The 25,916-nt window shown below is 36.7% G+C and overlaps 2 protein-coding genes across 3 annotated transcripts; one reads left to right on the plus strand and one right to left on the minus strand.

The window, feature by feature from the left end:
• Nucleotides 1-4,778: 4,778 nt before the first annotated feature.
• On the plus strand, nucleotides 4,779-18,654 carry LOC137251146 (DGAT1/2-independent enzyme synthesizing storage lipids). The gene is made up of 4 exons (XM_067785272.1): nucleotides 4,779-5,402; nucleotides 5,467-5,605; nucleotides 12,256-12,922; nucleotides 12,988-18,654. The coding sequence occupies exons 1-4, from the start codon at nucleotides 5,357-5,359 to the stop codon at nucleotides 13,099-13,101; spliced, it is 966 nt and encodes a 321-aa protein (XP_067641373.1). The 5' UTR covers nucleotides 4,779-5,356; the 3' UTR covers nucleotides 13,102-18,654.
• On the minus strand, nucleotides 18,372-25,519 carry GCS1 (mannosyl-oligosaccharide glucosidase). 2 transcript variants are annotated; one of them, XR_010953167.1, is made up of 4 exons: nucleotides 25,380-25,519; nucleotides 24,388-25,317; nucleotides 19,684-21,518; nucleotides 18,372-18,994 (listed from the first exon to the last, which is right to left on the minus strand). XR_010953167.1 is itself a non-coding variant. In XM_067785271.1 (3 exons), exons 2-3 carry the CDS (start codon nucleotides 25,243-25,245, stop codon nucleotides 19,749-19,751), a joined length of 2,628 nt encoding a protein of 875 aa, XP_067641372.1. In that variant the 5' UTR covers nucleotides 25,246-25,317; nucleotides 25,380-25,519; the 3' UTR covers nucleotides 18,372-19,748. The 2 variants fall into 2 exon arrangements, 1 of the variants encoding a protein (XP_067641372.1); XM_067785271.1 differs by having other exon boundaries at nucleotides 18,372-21,518.
• Nucleotides 25,520-25,916: the final 397 nt, after the last annotated feature.

Consider the following 25,916-nt stretch of genomic DNA (forward strand, 5'->3'; position numbering starts at 1 on the left):
TTTCACGATTTTTAGGTTAAGGCACCATTAATCGATCACATTGGAGATGATTATGGATATACCCACGGTTACGACTATGGCGTTGGGGTTAAGGAATTTAATTAGCCCTTTATACTGCATTACTCTCAAATTACTTGTCCAACAGTTTTGCCTGTAGCGCTAATTTTACTGCTGCTCGATTATTTCGTTTAATTTATATATTGTGATATAAAAGTCGTTTAGCACTCAAAATAAATTCTTAAATTAAAAAACATATTAGCTGTGTTTTTTTCTTAAATCTATAGACGTTTATACTTAAACTTTATACGGAGTGCTAAGCGTCAAACTTTAAAAACTCCTTTGAAATTGCTGCGCATAAAATTAGTACTACTAAATTTCAATACGCATTATACTTCGATGTAACTGAAATATGAGTCTTTCACCTCTACACTAATTCTATGTATCACCTCTTAAATGGTGCGTGTCCACAATTCATCACAACTGATTCAGCTATATGTTATACACTATGGCCAACAGACGGTTGTGTCTCCACTTTTCGGTACACCCTGTGCTGTAGCTAGTTATTTAACCACTGCAGCTAGATGGGTCTCCTAAGCATTATCTAAGCGTGGATGAGATTTTTTTTACGGGCAAACGTAAACGTATTCGCGTGTAAAAAAAGAGCTATTATTTCAGCTTGAACCAAAGAGCACATATTTGCCGTCTTTGAGTGAGTTTTACAGCTCCGGCTCTCGCTCAATTCTCACGGGAATGCTCTGGATCATCAAATAATTTTAGGCCACTTCTGGAGTGCCCCAGGGCAGTATTCTGGGCCCTTTACTATTTATCTTGTTCATTAATGACATTAGCTCTTGCTTCTCATCTACCAAATTTCTGCTTTATGCTGATGATCTCAAGATCTATTCTGAGATCAGTTGTTACAATGATGTCGTTGTTCTTCAATCTGAGATTAATAAGCTTTATATCTGGTGTGCTAAGAACCGTCTTTTCCCTAATATAAGAAAGTGTCACACTGTGATGTATGGTAAACTGCTGAGGCCACTTCATACCTGCTATCATATTGCAGAAACCTTTCTTCGAACGACTCTTGAAGTTAAAGACTTGGGGGTATACTTCGACTCAAAGTTTAATTTTAAAACTCACGTCAGCTTCACAATTTCTAAGACGCTTTCAATGCTTGCTTTTGTCAGACGCCATTCCGCAAACTTCTCTGACCCCTACACACTTAAAGTTTTATATACGTCCTTTGTGCGGCTTTCATTTGGCGGCCCTACCACGCAGTTCACATCAACCGCCTGGAGCGGGTTCAAAAAATCTTTATGCGCTTATTTCATTACGTTTCTCTGGGTTCTTGCCATGGAACCTCCGAAAAAACGTAAATTCGTTAATTGGACGTGCGCTTGCACGCGCAACACACTCCACATAAAAACTTCCAAAAACCAAACACAAAGTATTAATTTATGTCTTCAGTACTGTTTTTCATTTAACTCATACGGCGAAAGGCTAAGCAGCGCCATCTATTTTTGAAAAAGTAGGTATATTAAAGGCTGCGTTGCCAACCTAAAAAGAAGTAATTAACAAATTACCCTGCAAAAACGCTCTCGTCATTCCACGTCATTTGACTAATCATTTTACGGTCATAGGTTATATTCATAGTCACATTTGGATGGGCGTGGGTAAGTTTTATGACCAAATTTTTGTAGGGTATCTGACTCACAAAGTGAACCAGACTTCTATCTGGATTTATCTGGCTCAAATCGTTGTTGTTGCATTTGCATGCAAAATTATTTATCTGGCTCAGGATTTTGCCACCGGATGATAGCTATTCATGGCAAAAACACCTACGAGTTACAACCGCTTTATATTCTCGTCTGCCATGACTTTTTCTTTAAAGTTTTTGTGCAATATAAAATTAAAAAGTCAATCTCGGAATAAAAGGAAGAGGACAAATAAAGCAATTAAAATATTGAAATTGCTTTCATTGCAGAACTATGTAATATCAGAAACTGTTATACCTTGTAGGTGTTTTATCATGGATATTTTTATCTTCTTTGGTTTAAGTGGCACACTTGTGCAAAATCTGTCTTATCAGTTTAATCAAAGAGAATAGATGTACAAGAGGGCGCACTGTAGAGTTGCAAAATATACTGAAACAGGCTGGTGTTTCTTTAAAAACAGGCTTGTTTTCCTTTAGAAACTCACCATGCGCTTTGTTATGAATGACAATGAGAGCCTAGCCTCGTAAGGAAAGAATAACAACACGCATGGTGAACTCCTGATCTTGAATTTCTGTATTGTATATCCATTCTCTTTGATAGAGGGTTTATTTATTTGGTCTTGGATTCTGCAACCAAGTGCTTAGTTTTAAATTGTCTGGACGTATTCTAATTTTTTTACCCCAGTGTAATCCCACTGCGTTAAATCAAGGTCAACCTGATAGATAAAGTTAGGTGGAGAGCAGAATGTGCTTCAAAAATTAGTTCCTTACGGCCGGTCTTTCAGTGCGGCCGGTATTTATTCGATAACATAAAATTTTGGTGCTCATCTCAGCTTAAGTGGCGGAAGTGGCAAGGTCAAACTCTAGTCAACTTTAACTGTAGTTTAAACTCGCACTGAAAAACCAAGCATTTGTATTCTATATGGTATAAGAGTAAAAATTTCAAAGTTTTCAAATTGTTTGCGATATAGTCGGACATGTATTTTATTGGGAATTTCGCATTAACTTCAACTCAGAGCTCAGCAAGATCAAGTTTATAAACAAATACTTTCGTTGATAGTTATCGACCATTCACAGATGGCAACTCTATTCATGCAACTACCTGACATTTTATTTAAATAACTTTCTAAACAATTTACGTGCTCCCTTTAATTTTCCCAACAAATTGGGGGGACGGGACCTATATGTTTAATGCCGACTCAGAATGGGATCTGCAAAGCTTTACACTCGAAGTGTTTGCCAAATCACTTCCAAAGGGCGACCTCGCATCTATAAGACCCCATTACTGATACTTAGCATTGACTTGACTTGACTTGGCGTAAACTTGGCAACTTAGCCACGATTATACTCCACTTGGCGCATAAAATCTGGCATCATAATCAGCGTTGAAATTTATTTTTAAATAAATGTCAGTTTGTATGACAAAATGTCAAAATGAAATGGAAACAAACAAATGGCATCTCAAAATGTAAACGTCACTTAGAACTTACATAGAAAATCAAAATTCAACAGATTTCTAAGTCAAGTAAAGTTTTGAGTAATCAGTAACATGCAATGTTTATTTAACAGAACTGTAAGTGACAGTTCGCAAGCCAAATCAAGTCTATGCTAAGTATCAGTAATGGAGCCTTTACTACTTATGTGACGGGGCTTAAGGGCCCATTACTGATATTTAGCATAGGCTTGACTTGACTTGGCGGCGTTAACTTGGCAACTTAGCCACGATTATACTCCACTTAGCGCATTTGTATGACAAAATGTCAAAATGAAATGGAAACAAACAAATAGCATATCTAAATATAAACGTCACTTAGAACTTATATAGAAAATCAAAATTCAACAGACTTCTAAGTCTAGTTAAGTGTTGCTAAGTTTTGAGTAATCAGTAAGATGCAATGTTCATTTAACAGAACAGTAAGTGACAGTTCTCAAGTCAAGTCTATGCTAAAGGTCGCGGAACAATGACGTTTTTCATATAGATGCGTTTAACACAAGCTTATGCATTCCAATAACATCGCCACAATCAACCAAGATGTTGCGTTTGTAAATATGAAGGAACTTTAGACTTGGCAATTGAAATTTATTACGCCTTGCCCATTCACATACAAAATTTTGCGAAACACTGTTGTAAACATTCTCCCTATACAACAAAAATACTTGCTAACATATTTTGTGTCGTATTCGATTGTTATATTGCAGTTTTTAATTGCGAAAAATGTTAGAAAAATTACCATCCAGTGGGAAAAATAATTTCACTTGCAAAGTTTGCCAACACCCTTAGCCAAAGCAAATGTTAAATTCTTCTTTTTATGATTTGCTTGGAACAAAATTGGGGAGTTGGGTGCTTTTCAATATCACATGGCGCCAGTGTCGCTCATTCTACCATTCTCCATAAAAATGCGTGCAATCTACTCATAATGCATAAGCATGTGTTAAACAGCGGCCACCGTGGTGTGAAGGTAGCGTGCTCCGCCTTCCACACCGTATGCCCTGGGTTCACACCCCGGGCAAAGCAACATCAAAATTTTAGAAATAAGGTTTTTCAATTAGAAGAAAATTTTTCTAAGTAGGGTCGCCCCTCGGCAATGTCTGGAAAGCGCTCCGAGTGTATTTCTGCCATGAAAAGCTCTCAGTGAAAACTTATCTGCCTTGCAGATGCCGTTTGGAGTCAGCACAAAACATGTAGGACCCGTCCGGCCAATTTGTAGGGAAAATCAAGAGGAGCACGACGCAAATTGGAAGAGAAGCTCGGCCTTAAATCTCTTCGGAGGTTATCGCGCCTTACATTTATTTTTTTTTATGTGTTAAACTCATCTATATGAAAAAACTGCTTATGTGTGGGAGCCATAAGTATGAGTAATGGGCCCTTTAAAGTCGCTTGCGTCAACTGTAATATGTGTCAAAAGCATGGAGCAACTATTCTTCTTTGGCACTGCACGCAGTAGTATAGACAATCTGTTATAGCCTTAACCGAAACTCTTTTCAAAACATAGCACTTATCGGAAAACAGCTGTTTAATTTTTTATTTTGTTACGATTGGATAAAAAGAGTAAACAAAAAAAGTTTCAGAAAAAAAGTGTGTGATAAAGAACAAAGATAAAGCACATGGGGTAATTAATTACAAAAAATAAGGAAAGGTTTATAAATTAAAAAAGTCATTATAGCTTTCAATCTCAAGAGCACTAATAAAATAATATAATAAAAAAATAGCAATTTAATAACAAAGGCAGAAGTAGGAAATTCACCAACGGCAGAAAATATAAATATAAAAAAGAGAGTACATCAATCCGATTCGTGGTCGGATTAATAAGAACAAAGTGAAAATTAGGTCGAAAAATCAAGAACAAAACCTAAAGTTTGTTTTACTTAAAAACTTAAACTTTAGTTTTACTTTAAGCTAACAAAATCGGGAGTGCCGTGGCGGATCGCTAACAAAGCAAAACAACAGAGCAACACGTCAGGGAGTGAATTGCACTGAGCTGACCATTACCGCCGACCGTAGACAGCGTCACCTGTTTGTTTTAGCGCATATTCATACACATTTTACTCACAATACTAGTCAGCAACTTCAGCTTCCCAACAGTGTAGCGGTTTTAAGTAATATATTCTATTTAAGAATAATAAAAAATACTCGAAGCGATGGATTATTTCCAGGACTATACAAAAAGTATACAGGATTTTCTTTGTGAGTTGTTTTCAACGGGCTTTTGTATATATTTTTTAAAACATCCTTCTTACTTATCTTTCAGCTGCCTACATCGACTTGGACTACTCATTATGGCTGTATCGCTTACTTTGGCCGTTGATTGTAACATTCCTACTTCCATTAGTCTTCGTGGCACTTATTTACATATCATTTGTAATGTTATTCATATATAAACTGCATAGGTAAGATAAATAGATATATATTATACTATTTATTTTTTCTTGTCATAATTTACTATGTACATATGTAATACAAAACATTGCTTACCGGTAATGATTTTCAATTACTGACAGCAATTACAGCATATTTTTTATGGATAATTTTGCTGATAACTGTAAACAAACCAAATTAAACAAGTTAAAATATACTTAAGGTCTACAATATGTATTCGTATTTACATTTATAAGAAAACTTCAGATTTTCCAAGGATTGATTTATTCTAAAACCGGCTTTACCCGGAGCGACATAAGCAAATAGGCTAAAATAAAGGCTTATGGGGAACTCGAAAGTGCAACTGGTACTATAAAGAAAGTTCTGCTGGTGCTGAAAGGAAGAAGAAAGCTTACAAAGCCATTTTGCATCCGAAGTCAACACGTAGGCGTCATCGCAAAGAAGCAAGATAAACTCCTAGCTATTAAGATGATAAATAACACGAAAGGACTATGTTACCGCGTTCTTCTAGCAGCAATAAAGACACTCCGATCGATGTTGATGGTTGTCGGTTAATGATTCGCTACGTTCCGGAAAAAAGTAACACCGCCAAGACATTTACTCGAACAACTCGGGGACGGTTTGGGAGTTCCTAGAGTCTCGCACGCTAAATAAACAAGTTTCACCTCGTGTGCGTGAAGATGCCTATTGGGTTGGAGAACCTATAAATTGAGCTTGCAACCTCTTAAATTAACACTAACATACACACGTTTGATCAGCCTTATATGGGTACCTGGGCACAGGGATATTGAATCAACTGCAGAGCAGGCGAGCTGGCCAGAAGAGGCACCATATCCTTCCGGGAAATAATTCGGTAGGTATACCCATGGCCACTTTCAGGCTTCGTGTGAACACAAGCACTAAGAATTGCAAATGGACTATGGTCAGCCATATCATCGTGAGACATCCAGGCTAACCTGGCCCTCAAGGAGCGTACAAGAGCGCTTCTGATTTTTAACAAATCAGTTCTATCGTCCCTGATAAGGGTTCTAACAGGGCATTGTTTAATAGGCACGCATGGTGCTAGAATGGGGGTAACGACCTCCGACTATTGTCGCAGCTACAGATGTGCAGAAGAGGAGGAGAGTGTCCAGCTCCTTCTCTGTCATTGCCCAGCGCTTAGTAGGCGTAGGTTGGCCATCCTTGGTAAACCTTTTCTACATGACCTTGCTAAGGTCTCTAGCTATGAAGTCAAGGATCCAGCAAAATACATAAATTCCACGAAGTGGTTTGACCCGCTTTATGCAGGGTAGGGGTCCTCTTTGAGGCGTTATGGGGTATTATAATGCAGGGCATTTTTTAAGTAATACGAACGTGGCCAAATGGCCACGTAGTAGTCCGCCGTGGCCACGTAGTAATCATAATCTGGCCACAACTAAATTTCGAAAATGCGTGAACAACACCTAACTGAAATAATCTCAGAAATTTTTTGAACATACATGATTTCCCAAAAATTTCAAAAAATATATAACTTGCTAATTCTAATGAAGTTTTTGGTGCTAATCGAAGAAATTTATCAACGAATGAATGATAGTTAGAGATGGGAAAGGGGTAAATACCCAAATGGTAAATACACGGTAAATTGGTTATACATGGTAAAAATGGGTAAAGTCCCAAATATTTACCCAAAATAAATACCCATGACGGCCACCGTGGTGTGATGGTAGCGTGCTCCGCCTACCACACCGGATGCCCTGGGTTCAAACCCCGGGCAAAGCAACATCAAACATTTTAGAAATAAGGTTTTTCAATTAGAAGAAAATTTCTCTAAGCGGGGTCGCCCCTCGGCAGTGTTTGGCAAGCGCTCCGGGTGTATTTCTGCCATGAAAAGCTCTCAGTGAAAACTCATCTGCCTTGCAGATGCCGTTCGGAGTCGGCATAAAATCATGTAGGTCCCGTCCGGCCAATTTGTAGGGAAAATCAAGAGGAGCACGACGCAAATTGGAAGAGAAGCTCGGCCTTAGATCTCTTCGGAGGTTATCGCGCCTTACATTTATTTATTTATTTTTAAGGGTAAAAATAATCTTTTGGAAAATATGGGAAACCAACACACAAATTCATTCCAAAATGTATCCAATTTGTCCTATATTGGTGGGTAGTTATCCATTATGCTATCGGTTGAATTAGTTTTAATCTGTAATCCAGCGTTTTTCAAAAATATTTAGCCAATAATGCATGCCGTTGCAAATATTTAAGTTTACCCAGTAAACATTTTGAGTCGAAAAAGAGTCGGAAAATATCTAAATTGGAGCCTTTACAGCCGGTATGTGCTCATTTGGGAGGCCGAAACCAATGTATTTCCTTCTTGCAATGGTCGTCCTATATGAGCCTATTAACGTAAATCATTTGAGCCTAAAAAAGATGCTTATACAATAGGGCGGGTCGATTTAAAAATCGCTCATTGCTCTGTGAAAATCGTATTCTAGGGATCAAAATATGGAACTTTGACGAAGGAACCATACCTCTAAAACGAATTGGGTAGGGGCAATTTTAATTCTACCTGCTGTGTCTTGTGGTGGCTTAAAAAAAACAACACAAGTAATTTTACGATCTGCAATTGTGTCACAGTGATACCTTCATTTTTTAAAACGGTTGAATAAAAAACCCACACAACACGACATGCAAATGCATCACAGTGATGCCTTGCTTTTAAAAGGGGGTTGTAAAAACGCTAATTTCTAATAATTTTTTTAATTTGTTTTCTATTACTAAGTTAAATTAATTTTTTCATTTACATATGTTCTGACTAAATAAATTTCTAAAGAGAAAAATAAACTCCAAAAAGAAAAAAAAATAGGCATTTCAAAGTAAGATTTTTCAAAATTTGCAAGTTCGACCCAAAGGGGGGGACATCAGAATTCGTTTTAGAGGCATGGTTCCTTCGGAAAAGTTTCTTATTTTGATCCCTAGAATATGATTTTCACAGATCAATGGGCGATTTTTTTGCCTCCCCATAAATCGACCCGGCCTATTATACAATAAAAGAATAGGAAGGGTAAAAATAATGTACAAATGTAATTCATTTTGTATTAAAGTGAACAGTGATCGTAACAAAGTTTCAAAATTTGTTCCAAACTCGCTGTGACGAACATAAATAGTTGATAAATCATAATTTTTGCATGCAAGATTAGGAGCTTTTAGGCCGTTAAATAAAAGGCAAAAATTAAATTTTCTTTTACCCTCCTACGCGTTTCGACGCTTTTCTGATTCCTATATTGCCCACTTATTTTGGATTCGTTTCGGATTCTTAAATTATGAGCGCCGTGAGCCTGTTTGTTTGGGTAAATATGTGTCCCTTATAAATATTCTCTTACAGTTCTGGAGTTTAATATGCTTCAAAAGCTTCAAAAATGCTATCACCTTAGAGTCTTTTATGACTCCGATTTGATGAAATTATAAACAAACGAAAAATATTAGAATTAGTAAACTAGGCAGCTCCGGAAAAAAACTCTGAAATTTTTCTGCGACAATTTATTCTAAATAAATAATTAACTCAACTAATACTTATTTCATTTCTATCTTATCCTCATGTGAGTTTTATCACATTCTCCCCTATGTTTTCCGCTTCGGATATATGTCAAAAATTCTTCCTAAAAGCCCTGAAGTAGTGTCATTAAAAGGCTCAAAATTAGCAGTATATGACGCCAATAAGGCTCATATATGATATCGGAAGAAGGTCTGTATAAGACTTATGTTAGAGGCAAAATATAAGCATATAGCATTCGCTTCAGGTTCCTAAATGAGTTCATAACGAGTGCAAACGATCCAAAGTTTGGACTCCTTTCAGACTAATTGTTGACTCCGAGTGTTTGCTGGGTTGTTTGTTTAAAATAAAAACGAAATTTTTTTAATTTCAAATGGCGTATAAATTTAATTGCTGAATTGTAATTCCAAGCAGCCTCGATTCAAATGATTTTTAAATACCCGAAAAAAGATACAAAAAAGGAATATTCCGGGTATTTTCTCGGTATTTACCCATAAAAATGGTAAATACCCGGTAGAATCCCAACTCTAATGATAGTTCATCAAATATACTATCAATGAGGATTTATATGGAAAAGAACATAGGTACTCACGACTTCCGTGACATATATAAATTCTACAAATACTGCAAGTGCTCGAGGATTTTTGTCAGCATATAATAAAAAATGTTTGGCCAAGTATGTAATAAGTTGGATATGAAAAATAACTATTCCTGGGATTACTTGTTTTATTGCAAATGTTTTGGTATGAGTGAGTCATAACCACGGTTGCCACAGCATGTTTTTTTTTTTTGACCAAAAATGGCAATATTCAAAAGCTGACCGGTATGGTCAGTCATGTCGAGGAGATATTTTTCTTTTGGCCACCTAGTGAAAAATCCTTAAAAAATGCCCTGTTATAATGGGCCCATTGGTGGCCTAAGTAGTGAGCTGTTACCATAGTGTCCAGCTCAGTCATCGCAACCTAACCGAACCTACAGAAGTTTGAAACGCACGCTTCTTCAATGCGAATAAGGAACCGTTCCCGTAAGCCTTATATTCATTTATAACAGAGGAAAAACGAAGTATATGTACCTCTTGAGGGTCGGGCATGACTGGGCATAAAGTTTTGCATATGTGTGTATGAATTTATGAGCAGTATTGCCGCACGACGTATTGTTAAAATATTTGGCACCCCGTGAAATCTACATGTTGCCTAGGATGTGCGTCCTCGGTAGATTTTTTTATTTATTTATTGTAAGTCGACACAAACACAAAGTGGTCGACTAATTATTGTAATGGAACAGCTATGCATGTAATTACAAAGCTATCCTTAAGATTAAAGAATTTAAAAGAGTTACATAAAAATTAATGTTATAAAAATTTGACATCGTGTTGCGTAAGAAAAAATAATATTAAAATATCAGGCTAAATCTAAGAGTATGGCAGTATGTAAAGCGGCAAACGAACATTCAAGGCTAATGCAGTTGTAGAAATCATTGTAACGCGAGCACCAATGATCATAAAACTCTTAAGTCCAACGTTTGATAAATCCTAGTACACCAGTAGTTGCTTTGTTTATAGTGGTTGAGATGTGTATGTTAAAACTTAATTTCGGATCGAAAATAATACCTAGATCAGTTGCAACAGATATCCGCTCCAAAGGGTTGCCAATACATATATGAAAGCTGCAACTAAGCGCACTTTGAAGCTTGATGAATTGTATGGTTACGAAACCAACTTTAAGTTCTTGGAAGTAAGATATGAAATTTCTTTAATAACATGAACACTCGTATCAAAGTTCTTTTTCTAAAGATTTCGTAGTTGAAATAGTTATACCCATTTAAAGTATTAAGATATGAACATACATATATTTATGTAAGTAATTAAACATGATTACTTTCAACGTATGTATATCTGGTATGTAATCTGGTGGAGGAATTAGTGGATGGTTAGTTTTATGAATAATGATGAAAATTATAGCACTCAAGTAAATTGTTGTTAAAGTTTAGGTATTTTCATTACCTGACGGAAAAGAAAAGTCAAAAAACTGTCAATTTGTATCTAAAATTGGATCAGGTCGCGCTTTGTCTGGTGTTGGGAGTTAAAGTAAATTTATGGGGGGGGGGGGGGGGGGGGGGGGGACGAAAGCGAGCCCCGGCGAGACGAGGGAGAGCCCCTCTATCAAAAATGAAAAAAAAATTTGTTTAGGAAAAACTAGAACCCTCCAGAAGATAAAAATGGAAAGTTTTACCTTTTAAATAGTTCCCAAAGACCATTTTTAAAACCATCACTTTGTTCTTAGCATGTTTTAAAAAAAGTGCAGAGATTAGCTGATTGAAGTGTAAAAAACTTCATATTTGGCAACGCTATACCTTAAACTTTGTCAAACTCATGCTTACCAGTGGCAGCTCTTTAAATATTTTTCAACTTTTTTTAGGTACCCTAATGTAGAGTATATATATTTTTTAAGACTGCCAAACATTAGAAAGCATACTTATTAGTGTTTTTTTTTTAAATATATTCGTTGCTTTAATGAAAATTTACAAATAATGACGACATACAATACAATGTACATAAAATCGTTAACATACCAAATTCCATTCATAAAAATGTATCTATTCTATATACATTAGTATACGTAAATCACTAGTGATGCTACGGACCCTTTAATTCCGATTGCGCAAAGTCCGCTACCGATTGCGGTTATTATTCCGAAAATTTTTGCTGCATAAATATTGGTATAGTCAAACCATTTGGGACGCCAATTCGTGGGCAAAATTAAAAAAGAGCACGGCGCAAATTGGAAAAAAGCTCAGCCTAAATGTCCTCGGATGTAAATCGCGCTAAAGTAGAAAATTTAAAATTTTGTCAACTTTAACTGCTGTTTGAACTCGCACTGAAGATCGGACCGCGGAGTTATAATCATGGAAGTAGCTATTCCTCCGGAAGTCTGTTGAGGACTTTGGTGTGATTAACTCACAAAGACAAACTATTGGCATTCAAAAGTTCGAACATTCACATTTTCGCAATTATGTATAATAAATATTATTGAGATAATGAAATTGCACAAAACCTTGTTATTTGAAAAAAAAAAAAAAACAAAAAATAGTAATAATAAATAATAAATTCTAACTAATTTGCTTTACCTATCATTTCAGAGAAGTCATTATGCGTGCCGTTCGTACAGATCGCAAATTCTGGGAGTTCGGACGTAAATTAGTGGCCGCGGTATGGGATGCGCATGCACGCATTTATCATGGCTACGAAGTTATTGGTATGGAAAATATACCAGAAAGTGGACCAGCGCTCATTGTTTATTATCACGGCGCAATACCGATTGACATGTACTATTTGAATTCACGTATCATTTTACAAAAAGATCGACTTATATATAGTATAGGTGATCGATTTCTCTTCAAATTACCCGGTTGGGGTACAATTTCCGAAGCATTTCACATTAGTCCCGGAACAGTGCAATCTTGTGTTGGAATTCTTAAAGATGGTAACTTACTTTCTATATCACCGGGTGGCGTTTATGAAGCACAATTTGGTGATCATTATTATGAATTACTGTGGCGTAATCGTGTGGGCTTCGCCAAAGTAGCGTTGGAAGCAAAAGTTCCAATTATACCATGTTTTACGCAAAATTTACGTGAAGGCTTTCGTCAATTGGGTATATTTCGCACATTTTTCATGAAATTATATAATACGGTGCGTATACCAGTTTATCCTATTTATGGTGGATTTCCGGTGAAATTTCGTACATTTGTGGGTAGTCCGATTGCGTACGATGGCACATTGACGCCGGAGGAGTTACAATTGAAGGTGAGCGGTTATCGTTGAAATTACATGTTACTGAAAAAGTAAGTAACGCCTATACCTCCCCATAGGTGGCAGCAGCATTGGAGGAGCTAATAAATAAACATCAGCGTATACCTGGAAGTATATTTCATGCGCTGCTCGATCGCTTTCCACCGTTTCGCAGCAAAAGCATTACGAATTAAAGAATTTTCTGATGTTGAACATCACCAAGCCTTCATACATATAAGTACTACAAAGCTATATACTCTAATGTGTTAACATTTTACTATCTACTTCATTTCATTTGAGAGGGGAGGGAAACGCATAAGACTTTTTTTCTTTACAAATATAGCTTATTGCGCTTGTTTGCCTAAAGTAGTTTGGCTTAACAAACAAACTAAAAACTTATAACCCACTCAGCATTTAGGTGATTAAATTTTGAATTTCCCTACATATCAATACAATTTGATTACTCCTTGCGACTAAATACTGATTTATTGTATAATTGAACAAAACAAATAATAAAAAATTAATGATCAAAAACTGAAAATCATTTTTTGATCACTTTCTGAAATCATTTTTGAATAACTTTGATGATTAAATTTTAAGATTTTATAAAAATGAACAAAGAGAATAATAAAATTAGTTTACTTTTGATCATCAATAACTGAAAACATTTTTCCATTAAATCACATTTTGGAATAACTTTTCAATCAAATTTGTTTACCTTCGGTGATCCAAAATTTAAAATTATTTTTCAATCAACTTTCTTAATCTTTTCAGACTACCCTTTTTGACTAAATAATTAATGTTTTACTTGTTGAACCTAAACTTTTCATTGAAAATCTGATTTTTCTTCATATGCTTACATTTTTTTCAATCATAAATTTCAAAAAAATTATAAGAATACAAAACATATTCAAGACTTAAATAAATGTAAATACTTTTCCTAATCAAAGATGACCCCTAGCAGTTCTCCAGATGCGTCTTCCAAGAAAAGGCATACTGTATGGAACCGGTGTACGGAAGTTTTGTGGTGTTTGAAACGCTGGTAAGTTAAGCTCGATATGCCTGTACCCGGCTTCAGCATGCCCCATGAGTTACGATTGTCCAAAACATCACGTTACCATTATTTAAGATGATGATCATAGATGATGTTGGATGTTGTAGTCATGTGTGAACATCGGTCAGGTTATTTATGGCCAATTACCTTACCAATTATAGCTCACCTTCGAACTTCCGGATGCTTTCATATGCTGATAAAATATGATTATTATATAGTATTTAATTATGTATTAAATATGATGGAAAATGAATCATAATCGTTTTCACAAATGATTCCAAAACATCATTTAATATGATTGAAAAATGTTCTTAAATATGATCAAAAAATGATTGTGAAAAGTAATCAAATGTTATTCCAAAACAAGTAAAGCACAATCTTCCAAAAATATCAAATATGATGAAAAAAAGAATAAAAAGGGTTTAAAAATATGAATCGTAAATGATTTTCAAGAATAACCACATTTGAGGTACACTTTTCTCCCGACGATACATCGATTTTCGAATAAAAAATTCGTTTAAATTTGAACCTTTTCAATCATCTGGGGGTAAGATATTTGAATATTTTTCGATAAAAATTTTCAAAAAATGCTGGCTGGGATATGGTTAATAATATCACGATAAGTAAATAAAAGATAAAGCGAATTATCACCATTTTAGCGCTCCACTTAATCAACCTAAATTTTTTGTCCAATATCGAGTTAGGTTACTTTATTAAAATGCCACGGACTATATTCGTATGTAGAACAAATAAAAGCAAAAAATAATATATGAACAAAAACGCTTGGGGGGTTTTCCATGTCAAATTGGTCAATTGATGATGCTTGAATATTACTTTTTCGGTTCTTAACAAATTCGGTTAAAACTTGTTGTTGTTGTTGTTGTAGCGATAAGGTTGCTCCCCGAAGGCTTTGGGGAGTGTTATCGATGTGATGGTCCTTTGCCGGATACAGATCCTGTACGCTCCGGTAACACAGCACTATTAAAGTGCTAGCCCGACCATCTCGGGAACAATGTATATGGCCACATTAAACCTTCAGGCCATCCCTCCCTCCCTACCCCCAATTTCTATGAGGAGCTTGGGGTCGCCATAGCCTCGTCTGTTAGTGAGACAGGATTCGCCGCGGATAGGTGAGGTTGACAATTGGGTTTGGAGAAGCTATATATTGCGCTGGCAACCTGAAAGCGTTGCGCTACACAGCTCCTTGAATCTGGTATTTTAGTCGTCTCTTACGACAGGCATAACTACCGCGGGTATATTCTGACCACCTAACCCACTGGATCTCTTGTTGTTGTTGTTGTCCATTCTACTCCATTTTTTAGTTAGCTTATTATTTTAATTTCTACAAAACTATTAAAGTTACACGTGCCAACTTGTAATTGTTTGAAATTTTTTTGTAAAAACTGTATTTACGGTTTTCACAAAAAAAATGCATAGTCAAGGTAAAATTAATTTTTTTTGAGCTTCTCTTCTAGGACACAAGTGAAAATTTCGAGACCCGAAAAGCTCGTTAGCCTCTCCACATTCAATTTAGTCGTTGCACTAGCGGTGTTATGGCGGCTGCCGTGGTGTGGTGGTAAGAAGTTGGGCTTAAATCCCGGACAAAGACATCGAAAATTTAGGAAAAAGTGTTTCTAATTAGAACTAAGGCTGTCCATCGGCAGTGGTTTGGCAAACACTCCGAGAGTATTACTGCCATGAAATGCTCCTCAGTGAAAATTCTTCTGTCTTGCAGATGTCGGAGTCAGCATAAAAACCTATAGGTCCCGTCCCGCCAATCTGTAGGAAAAAATAAAAAGCAGCACGACGCAAATCGGAAGAGAAAAAAATGGGTGATCTGCCCGCAAATTCCAGCTTTCGCTACGCTAAAACTCCACCGCGACAAATGTATTCCCATCAAGTTTGCTGCGCTGAGTCCTAAATATCTATTGAAAAACGCTCAACCTTCGGTTTTCCGAAGTTTGACGTTAGGATCAAACAAGGATCCATTGAGCAAATTCTGATACTTGGTTCGGCGCATAAAAATGCGTTACGAGACCCACCAACTTTTCCTTTTGGAGCTGTGTAACACATTATTGCTTTTAATTTTTTCGAAGGTCTGCATTTTGACCCCTTATAATTCCTGTTATATAAGCTTGAAAAGGAAATAATTTACACAATTCCAATGAAGAAAGGAGCCATATCATGACAACATTTTAGCATTTTTCATTATTTAAATAAAACCAATAAAAATATTAGGATAGGCTCAATTTCGAACTTCGAAAGCCAATATCTATGTTTTGGAGGCTAACTTCGAAAAACGGTCGGGGCTGTACAGTGTTTTAAAGTGTAATTTCGAGCTTCGAAGGTCCATAATTTTGTTTTGGAGGTTTAATTCGAAAAATGCGAGTTCAATTCTATGTTTATGACTCAATATCCAATACCCATACAAAAATTAATTTAGTTATAAATTAAAATACATTTTTTGCTCTTTTTTCCTTGAATTAAAAGGGTTAGAATCGAAGCATAGATCAATTTGAGATGGAACTACCTTCCTATAATTAATACTCTTGGTATAGACCAACCCGGTGCTGTCCGTAATAAAAAAGTTGAAAAAAGATCTCCTCTAAATTTGAAGGTAATGTTGAGGAACACAAAACGCTTATCCTTGCAAATCATAAATTGTAACTTGGTAATTTAATATACGATTTCTAAAAATTATATGTTATTTTTGTTGTGTATTTTGAACTTGAAAAGCTCCAAAACTAATTCTTAAAGTTATTATGTACACACCATAAAAAATTATGTAATTTGACAGCTTTTGAATCACATTTCTATTCCATTTGAATTACAAAATAAGTCCCATGCAGTCGTTTTTCATAGTTTGGTGAAACGAAAAGCATACTTCAAGGAGCAGAAATTGATTTAGCAAGCAGAACTAGGTATGTGAAAATGACTTCAAAGCAGGGGCTGAAACTGTTATTCCTTTTGTAATATAAGTCCTTGCAAAACTATTAACTTTGGACTTTAAATATATGTAGATCAAGATAAAAATTATTTTCGGATTTTTATTTTTTGAGTCCGAGAGAACTAGTTAATCAAAATTTTTTTTACCATATTTATTGGCTATCAGTCAACAAATGCACTCTTTCATCTACCAATTTTTATGAAAAAAATTCAGTCGTAAGCCCACGGGGGGGCGGGGGGTGTTTGAAGTAGCTCGCCCCCGCACACGACCCTGTAGGCTATATTTAGAAATATAAAAAAAAAAAAGTTTTACAAAATTTGGTTCCGAGTTTCGAATTGAGGGTCAGTCTTTTCGCAACTTTTTTTTCGGTTCAGTCTAAGGTGCATATTGCAATGCATGTATTATAAAATTAATTATACATTCATCCTAACATTAAATTACTTCTAGTTTTTGGTCTGCATCCCTTTTATGTTTCCATGTTACGTATGAATGCATATATGTACCGCCTAAAGTGTACTTAATTATAATTTGTTTAGAACTTCAATAGTCAAGCGAAAGTATTCTATTCACAAATTGAAATAATTTAATCAATATTAGTTAATATAGTAAATAGTCTTTAAAAACTGGGATTTCGGTTTATATATATTGCATTATTTAATTATTTCGCAAATTAGTGCTTTTGCGGTTGTAAGGGATTTATCGAGCTTTAAATGCAGTAGGTACTTAATGTGAGTTTATATTGCGACGAATATTAGTGATACTAAGTGATACTCCCATCACTAATCTGATACTAAGTAAACAAAGCCACAAAAACAATAAAGCAAGCTGCTACACTTGTATGTACGTAAACAAATTAATCATTATGTCTGCACACATACATGCGGGGCAACAGAGAGAGATACTCACAAGCGCATGTCATCATCAGCCGCTCACATTTTCACACGCATATGGATACAAATTGCAAATATACGTGTATATAGCTCGTAAACTAGCATCAGGTTCACGAAATTACTAGACCTTAGGAGAAATGGGTGAACGAGGAAACCGAAGAGTATAGCGGCACAGGCTGAGGCATCACGGATCAGTTTCATTGAAGCTATCAATCAGTTTTGATTAAGCACGCAATCTGTCGGGCAATAGTAGAGTTATTTATTGTGAAGTACTTTAATAAAGGCCATATTGCATTATTAAATATTGGAGTTATTTATTCAACAGTTTAGTGATTCGAACCTTAGTAGAAGATTTGAAATAAGCGGAGTTGCAGTAAATTCGTTACAATATGGACACGAATTGAACGAGTGAGCAGTGGGAAAAATAAAGACGTCGACTGTAACCATGACATGTATATCTATTTATGATATCGAACTCCTTTGTAAAACTATTTTGTATGGTGAACATTTTCGTTGTATATGGTGTAATGAATGTAAAAAATACCTTAAGCTGTAGAATATATTTTTAAAATAAAAATAAAAAAAACCAACAAATTTAATGTATACAAGTATTTTTAGTCATGTAATATTTCAAGTTTACTATTACTCTAACTCAGTGTACACATTTTTAATTTTTACATATCAAAATATTAAGAAAAAAATAAGTATGTATTAATTTAACGGTATTCGCTTATGTATCTATGTAAATTATTAGCAATATGTACGTATTATTATGCCAAGCATATTATTTATTGAATAAGTAAATGGCGTGTGAAAATAGAATATAGGAAAATAAAAATAATAAAATTATTTAAAAGCTTTAACTTTTTAATAATGAACTCTATAATAGATTATTTTCTATCAGATCACGTGATGTGCCCAATTTTATTATGGATTTCATTAACTTTACCAGTATTGCTTAGAAAGATTTTGCTGGAGTCTACCGTAATATATATATCAAGACGTACATTCATCATGGTACCCAAAGTTAACCATATGGCTTTTCAAAAAGCCTGGACCCTTGCTATAAGTCAGCTGAAGTAGTACATTCTTGCACTTTTTCACTCAACCCTTTAAAAGTGTGCTTGCCCGCTATGCTCTTTTTCGATGAAACGAACACAAAATAATATAGCTTCTCTTATCTGCCATAGTCAAGTCTGCAAGAAAAACGAATTAAATTTGCCAAAATAATTAGTCAAATAAAATTAGACAACTGGTTTGCAGGGCAATCATCCACACTGTCCAACCTATCTATTTACTTGTATTACAAGACTTGTACGTTTCTTGAAACGGGTCTTGGGAAATAGAGACTTGTGCAAGATCCCTATTACAACATTTTTATCAAGTTTTATAGAAATGTACAAAAATAATATTACGCAAAATAAATCTCAACAGATGCCATACATTAACTTTAACAGGAAACTCTGGATACCTTATATAAGTGCAGCAGGTAACACTAATAGTAAAACAAAATCCAGTTACAATTATATTTTATTTCATATTTATTTCAACTATCATATTTAAAATGCTTTAATTTTATATCTACTTTTCAACATAATTAATTAAAATGTACAAAAAAGTTGATATGGCTATTGGTCAAACCAAGAGTTTATTTTAAAAATTAATGTAAAATCAAGCTTGGCTAACTTGAGCCTCAGTTCTGCACTAAAACTAATATGTATTTCACTTGTAGCAAACAAAATTATTTGTGTATTAAAATATTTATGTAGAGATCAAACTTACAAGTCAAGTAAACGGTAAAACCAACAAACTTTAAATTGTTGTCTTGATGAAAAATTTATAAATTTCATATGATTTTTAGTTAAGTTATACAATAAAAACTTACAGACTAAATTGACTGGCATTTTCAAAAATTTCGCTTATTAAACATTTTCTAATTAGTTATTGATATTAGTATTGCTCTGACATAATTAGTACTACAAGTGAGGTCCAGCCTGTAAATGGATAACAACCTTTACCCTGTCCAGTCATATCATCATATTGCTCCCAAACATAACCAGTTCTTTGATATTCACGATATATATTGCCAACAACATTCTCACGCAACTCATTATAGATTTCACGTGCAAGTGCGGCATATGGACCTTCGATAGTGCCATAATGATGTAGTGCTCTTATAGCTAAATAATTTATATTTATCCAAATTGGACCACGCCAATATGGCGGATCATGCTCCGTATTACGTTTCATATACAATGGCGAATTTTTTGATAGCGAACGTAAACCATACGCTGTCCATAAGCTATTCGGATCTCGTAAGTCGCGTAATAATTTTTCTAGCTGTGGTGAATCGTGATCAAGTATGTGTAACAAAAATGGGAATAGATTTACATAACCGAATGTGGAATCTACAAACTGTGGATCTGGCTGTTTGATAGTAACACGCACCATTTCCAATTGTTGTGCTTGAAAATTTTTCATTTTCTTCGTTATTTGTGGACGTTTAAGTACCACCGAATCTGTGTGTAGACCCCAGTCAGAATAGGTTTCAGTAAATGGACTCAAATGTTGTTCATTAAGTAAATTATTATCGGCGAGAAAAGCGTAGGTTTCATAATATTTAGTACTATCCTTTCCTAGTATGTCAGATAAGTCATTCATTACTTTAGCGCCCAGCGCCATCCAACAGCGCAAATCTACGTGACGTTCATAGTTAGTGGGATGTGATGCGCGTGGATAATCATCTAAGCCGGATGTCAGCGTTTTAGGATTCAGCTCAAAATCGCTCGATGCATTACGGCCACGCCAATAATATGTGCCCAAGACATCACCATCTTGCGTGGTGTTATACCAATTAAACCATACTTGTAAACGTGGATAGAGTTTTTCCAAAATATCCAAACGCCCATTCTTCGAAAGCTCTTGCCTATGATGTGCAAGTATTTTGTCTAGCGTAAGGAAAAACGTAGGTGGATTGCCGTTCGTATTATGTTGTATAACAAATTCTTCTGGTACTTTAGCAAGCGCTTCTGCACCCAAAATTAACTCACGCGGTATCCAACCTTCCACATTCAGTAAATCAAACCAATGACACATAATATCCAGCGTAATATCTAAATCCCATGAAGAAATTAAAAGCGCATGAAAGCCTTCATCCCACAAAAAGCCGCGCGGAAAGAATGAACGTGATGGTACCGCAGTGTAAAGTGGAGCACGCCAATATGGCACAGGTTTTGGTGTATATTCTGATTTAACTTTACTCGAACCATAAAAATAGCCAATGCCACCAATTAAATTGCTTACGACTTCTTTAGCAAATTTTATTTCATTTGCCGCATAACCTTTGGCACGTAAATGAAAGGTGTCTTCGAAACGCATATCGAAATCGGTTAGTTGCTCTTGCAATGTTTCCGTGAATGCTTTACCAATACGTGGTGTTAATATACTCTCACCATGCACCTCGCTCAACGATTGATATGTAATATCTAATGATATATCGACCTCAGTGCTAATTTGTATGGCAATAAAATTCGGATCATCCGCTACAATGCCATTTTGTGAGATCATTTCACCTGGTAGACCAACATAACGATGCCCGCGTGCATCGGTGAATATGCGAAAATATGAAAATATAGTTTCCTTTAATTTGCTAAGCGACGGCGCAGTTGTGCTCAAATATGATTTGTGTAGGATTTTGCCTTTAATGGGATTGAAGCGCACCTAATTTTCATAAAAGGAAAATAATTAAAATAAAGCTTCGATTGGAAATTTACAGATTAGAGATTATGTATGATTATCTTCTGGTTAAGATGCGCTAAAGAACTCTAATTAAATTGATTTGTGGTGAGTTAAGGCACTGCGACCTATAAGACTTTTGTACCCTTATTCACTTCAGTATGGCATCCAATCCGAGTACCCTCAGAAAGTCGCATTCTAGCTGTGGCAGAACCCACAAAGGCTGCAAGGGCTCTTGCCTACCTTCGCCAGTACTGCACTGCGTTGGCAACGTGTTTTCTCTACAACATCTAGCAATCGAAAGTGCCTTCGAGGTATTTAGCACCCTCTAACAGCATTCCACAAAAGACATGTTCTCATTGCACTGAGCGAATAATGGCTGTATTGTTAGGTTTGAAATTCGGTCTTATTTCGGCGCTCCGCTCCAGTCCTTCGCCAATCTTAGTTATCTTATAATGACACAGAGGATTGAGTTTTCCAAATCTTCCTCAATGCTTAAGAAGACACAGGCCCTACGTCTCCCCACTCTATCGCATTCTGCATTTAAGTAGTATGTTGGTACAATGTGGTGTCCGTCGATCAGTCCTCGTTATGTAGACATGCTAACCGTGACACTCACTGAAGGAAGTGCCAACTTATTTCATTCTCTTTGATTTCACAGCAATGTCTGTTAAACTGAGTGGTCTAAGGCTTTTTTCCACTTTGGGTATAAATACCTTTTTATTTCTTCCCTACACCTTCTAGGTATATGCCAGCACTACCCGTTGTTGTTGTTGTAGCAGTGCTTCGCCCCATCCAATAGGTGCGACCGATCACAAATTGTCATCAATATCCTCTAACGGGAGTCCAAGGAAACTTGCTGTTTCAACAGGGGTGGACCATAATGAGGGGGTGTTAGAGGCGTTGGATCCACATTACAATTAAAGAGATGGTTGGTATCATGTGTGGACACATTGCAAGCAAAGCATACATTTTGTATGTTGGGGTTGATTCTGGATAGGTAAGAGTTTAACCTGTTAGAGTATCCAGATCGAAGTTGAGCTAGAGTGACTCGCGTTTCCCTGGGGAGTGTGCGTTCCTCTTCCGCAAGTTTTGGGTACTGTTCTTTGAGTACTGGATTCACCGGGCAATTCCTGGCATAAAGGTCCGACGCCTGTTTGTGGAGTTCACTGAGGACCTCCTTGTGTTTTTTGGCTTCATACGGCTGAGTCCTCAGGTGCCGTATTTCCTTATCATGCTGACGGAGATGACTCCTTAAGCCCCTGGACGGTGTTCCCTCATCAATCAGATGTCTGTTGGGATGCCCAGGTTTCAGGGTATTTAACAGGAACTGTTTGGTTAGCATCTCATTTCTCTCCCTGATGGGGAGTATTATCGCCTCATTATGTAGACAGTGTTCTGGGGACATAAAAAGGAGTATTTTGGCAGGCCTGTAGCTTCTTCCAGTGTGTAGTTTTTAGGCTTGGCGACCATATAGGGGACGCGTAGCATGCAATGGCCAATTGCTTTGTAAGTGGTAATGAGCGTTTCTTTGTCTTTTCCCCCAAGTACTGCCAGCTAGAGATTTGAGGATTTTATTACGGCTCTGGATTTTCGATACAATTGCGGCTGCATGTGGGACAGTCGGCAGCGTAGTGCCATCGACGTGGATGTTCAAAATGGTCGACATTTGGGACGTCCATGTTGTAAATAAGGTCCCGGAGGATTTAGCCGGTGATAATGCCAAGTTTCGCGAGGCGAAAAAACAGGAGAGATCACGGAGGTAGCCGTTTATTCTGTTGCAAAGCTCAGCGATCTGTGGGCCTGTGCCTGTGGCAATTATTGTGCAGTCATCATCGTAGGAAACGATAGTAACTCCTTCTGGTGGCGAAGGTAGCTTTGATATGTAGAAGTTAAACAAAAGTGGGGATAGGAAACCACCCTGTGGCATCCCTTGTTTAATTCTTCTTGGTTTTGATGTTTCGTTTCTAAATTGCGCCGATGCCTGCCGACCACCCAGATGATTTGCGGTCCACCTTTTAAGACATGGGTCAAGGGTAGACCCTTCCAGGTCTTGCAGTAACGTGCCGTGGTTGACCGTATCAAAAGCTTTTGATAGGTCTAGCGGAACGAGTTGTTGTTGTAGCGATTACGTTGTCCACGAAGGCTTTGGGGAGTGTTATCGATGTGATGGTCCTTTGTCGGATACAGATCCGATACGCTCCGGTAACACAGCACCAATAAGGTGCTGGCCCAACCATCTCGGGAACGATTTATATGGCCACATTAAACCTTCAGGCCATCCCTCCCTCCCCACCCCCAAGTTCCATGAGGAGCTTGGGGTCGCCAGAGCCTCGTCTGTTAGTGAAACGGGATTCGCCGCTAGAAGGTGAGGTTGACAATTGGGTTGGAGAAGCTATATATTGCGCTACACAACCCCTTGAATCCCAGCGGAACGAGTACTGTTCCTTGGTGAGGGTTTTGATTTAAACCGCAATTTATCTGGGTGCCAATGCCATTTAGCGCGGTGGTGGTGCTATGGAGCCAGCACTACACGTCAAGGCTTAATGTTCCTTTAAGTTTTTATAAGGTGCGGGTGGGTTTTGTTCCTCCTACTCCAACAAAACGGTCTACATTGCATACCTTCTCGTTGCTTGTCTTAGGGAGTTGCTCCGGTATCATCTAAACAACAGCGCATCTTGAAATGTGATGTTAGCCCAGGTTGTTTGCTCTATCTATCTCTGCCCTTTATTTTTTGCACACACTTTCTTTCTATTTGTTCCTTGTTTATTGCTTTGTTAAGCCTTGCCGCTTCCGGAATAGACGAAATAGTCTATCCAACATAGGAAATACATACGTTTTGAAAGTAACTTACCTTAAATTCACCCAAACTGAGCGTATTGCCGACAACGCCTGCCTCCGGACTATTACCGTTGGACATATAACGAATTCTACCCATTGTACGATCATCTAATGCCACATACCATATCAAAGATATGGAACGGTCATATGTTTTTGTTGTATTACGCACCGATATGCGTGCTGTCCAATCACCACCATAACGCCTACTCTCACCATACTTAACAAATGATGTTTTGATCTCAAACGGTGCATCATGTATTTCTTGTACACCAAACGTACGTCCATCATGATGCGTCCAACCATATTTATTTAAATTATCACTTATTTCACACCAATGACGCATACCCTTGCCACCATGTCCAAGATTAGATGGTGTATACCACATTAGGCCCATTACTATGGAGTTCTGATCGCGTGTTTTCATACCAAAATAAGTATGAGGTCTATAGGAGCCCCAATAGCGTGCGGGCTCATTTAAGCCAGTACGTGTTACAATTTTCTCATTATCGAATGGTGTATTTACACGTGTCTCTAGATAGCCTCGATAACCAAAAATGCATGCAACAATTAGACAAACGCAACCGATCGATGTTTTCCATGGATCCAATCTTAGTTTGGGCATGTATGAGAAGTTGAAAGAGTTTTTATTGTTATCATTATGAGGTCCTTTGGATGACTTTTTGTTGCCTGTGGCAGATGAAATTGTGCTTGAACTCGATCCGCCACTGTTACCAGTCTGACTATTGGTAGAATGTGCATCGTTTTGATTGTGCATCCCATTGGAAGTATTTGTTTTATTTGATGCATTGTTGTTTGCTTTTGCATTGGTGGCACCAGCAACTGTGCCAGCATTGCGTCGCTGCCTTGCCATGCTGTGTTGTGTGTATACGATGTAGGCCTACGCAATATTTTTTTTTTGTTGCTAATGTCGTTGAAGTTCTTTCTATGTACAAAACAAATTTAGATTAGAATATTTTTTACAAAATTTGCAATTTGCATAATTACTATTAGGCGCTCATTGATAAACCCATAGCATTGCCCATTCAACGGGTGTTTTCATCGAACACAAGTGTTGATTAAAAGTTGAGTTGTAATTTTCTGAACGTACTGTTCAGTATTTTTGATCCACTCAACCCAAGGTTCAATTATGTACAGGTTGGCTCATCTCATCAGCTGATTTTATTTATGTCATTGCATGGTCGAAGGGATTGTCAAAAGGAGATGGCAAACTCTAAATGAAACCAACACATTGGCAACATTTTACTTGCACATACAAAAAGTGCTAAGTTTTATGTTTCCATTCCATACCATTCGGACTAACACCATCGGACCACTATAGCATATATCCTCCATACAACCGATTTTTCAGAAAAAGAGGATTTTTGTAATATCTTACCCAATTTAACAGATTGAAGCTTCAAACTTCACCATATACTTTCGTATATTGCACATATTGTTGCCTGAAAAAATTGATGAGATCGGTCGTATATATAGTATATATCCCCCACAACCGATTGTTCAGATAAGGAACTTTTCGTAATT

This window comes from Eurosta solidaginis, chromosome 4 (genome assembly GCF_040869045.1).
Source record: "Eurosta solidaginis isolate ZX-2024a chromosome 4, ASM4086904v1, whole genome shotgun sequence".
NCBI classification, from domain to species: Eukaryota; Metazoa; Arthropoda; class Insecta; order Diptera; family Tephritidae; genus Eurosta; species Eurosta solidaginis.

Bases quoted from the DNA above. Each gene is read 5' to 3' on its own strand.
- LOC137251146 (XM_067785272.1), top strand. From the start codon at position 5,357: ATGGATTATTTCCAGGACTATACAAAAAGTATACAGGATTTTCTTT. The intron at 5,403-5,466 runs GTGAGTTGTTTT...CTTATCTTTCAG, and splicing joins AAGTATACAGGATTTTCTTT to CTGCCTACATCGACTTGGAC. The intron at 5,606-12,255 runs GTAAGATAAATA...CTATCATTTCAG, and splicing joins TTCATATATAAACTGCATAG to AGAAGTCATTATGCGTGCCG.
- GCS1 (XM_067785271.1), bottom strand. From the start codon at position 25,245: ATGGCAAGGCAGCGACGCAATGCTGGCACAGTTGCTGGTGCCACCAAT. The intron at 21,519-24,387 runs GTAAGTTACTTT...TATGAAAATTAG, and splicing joins TCAGTTTGGGTGAATTTAAG to GTGCGCTTCAATCCCATTAA.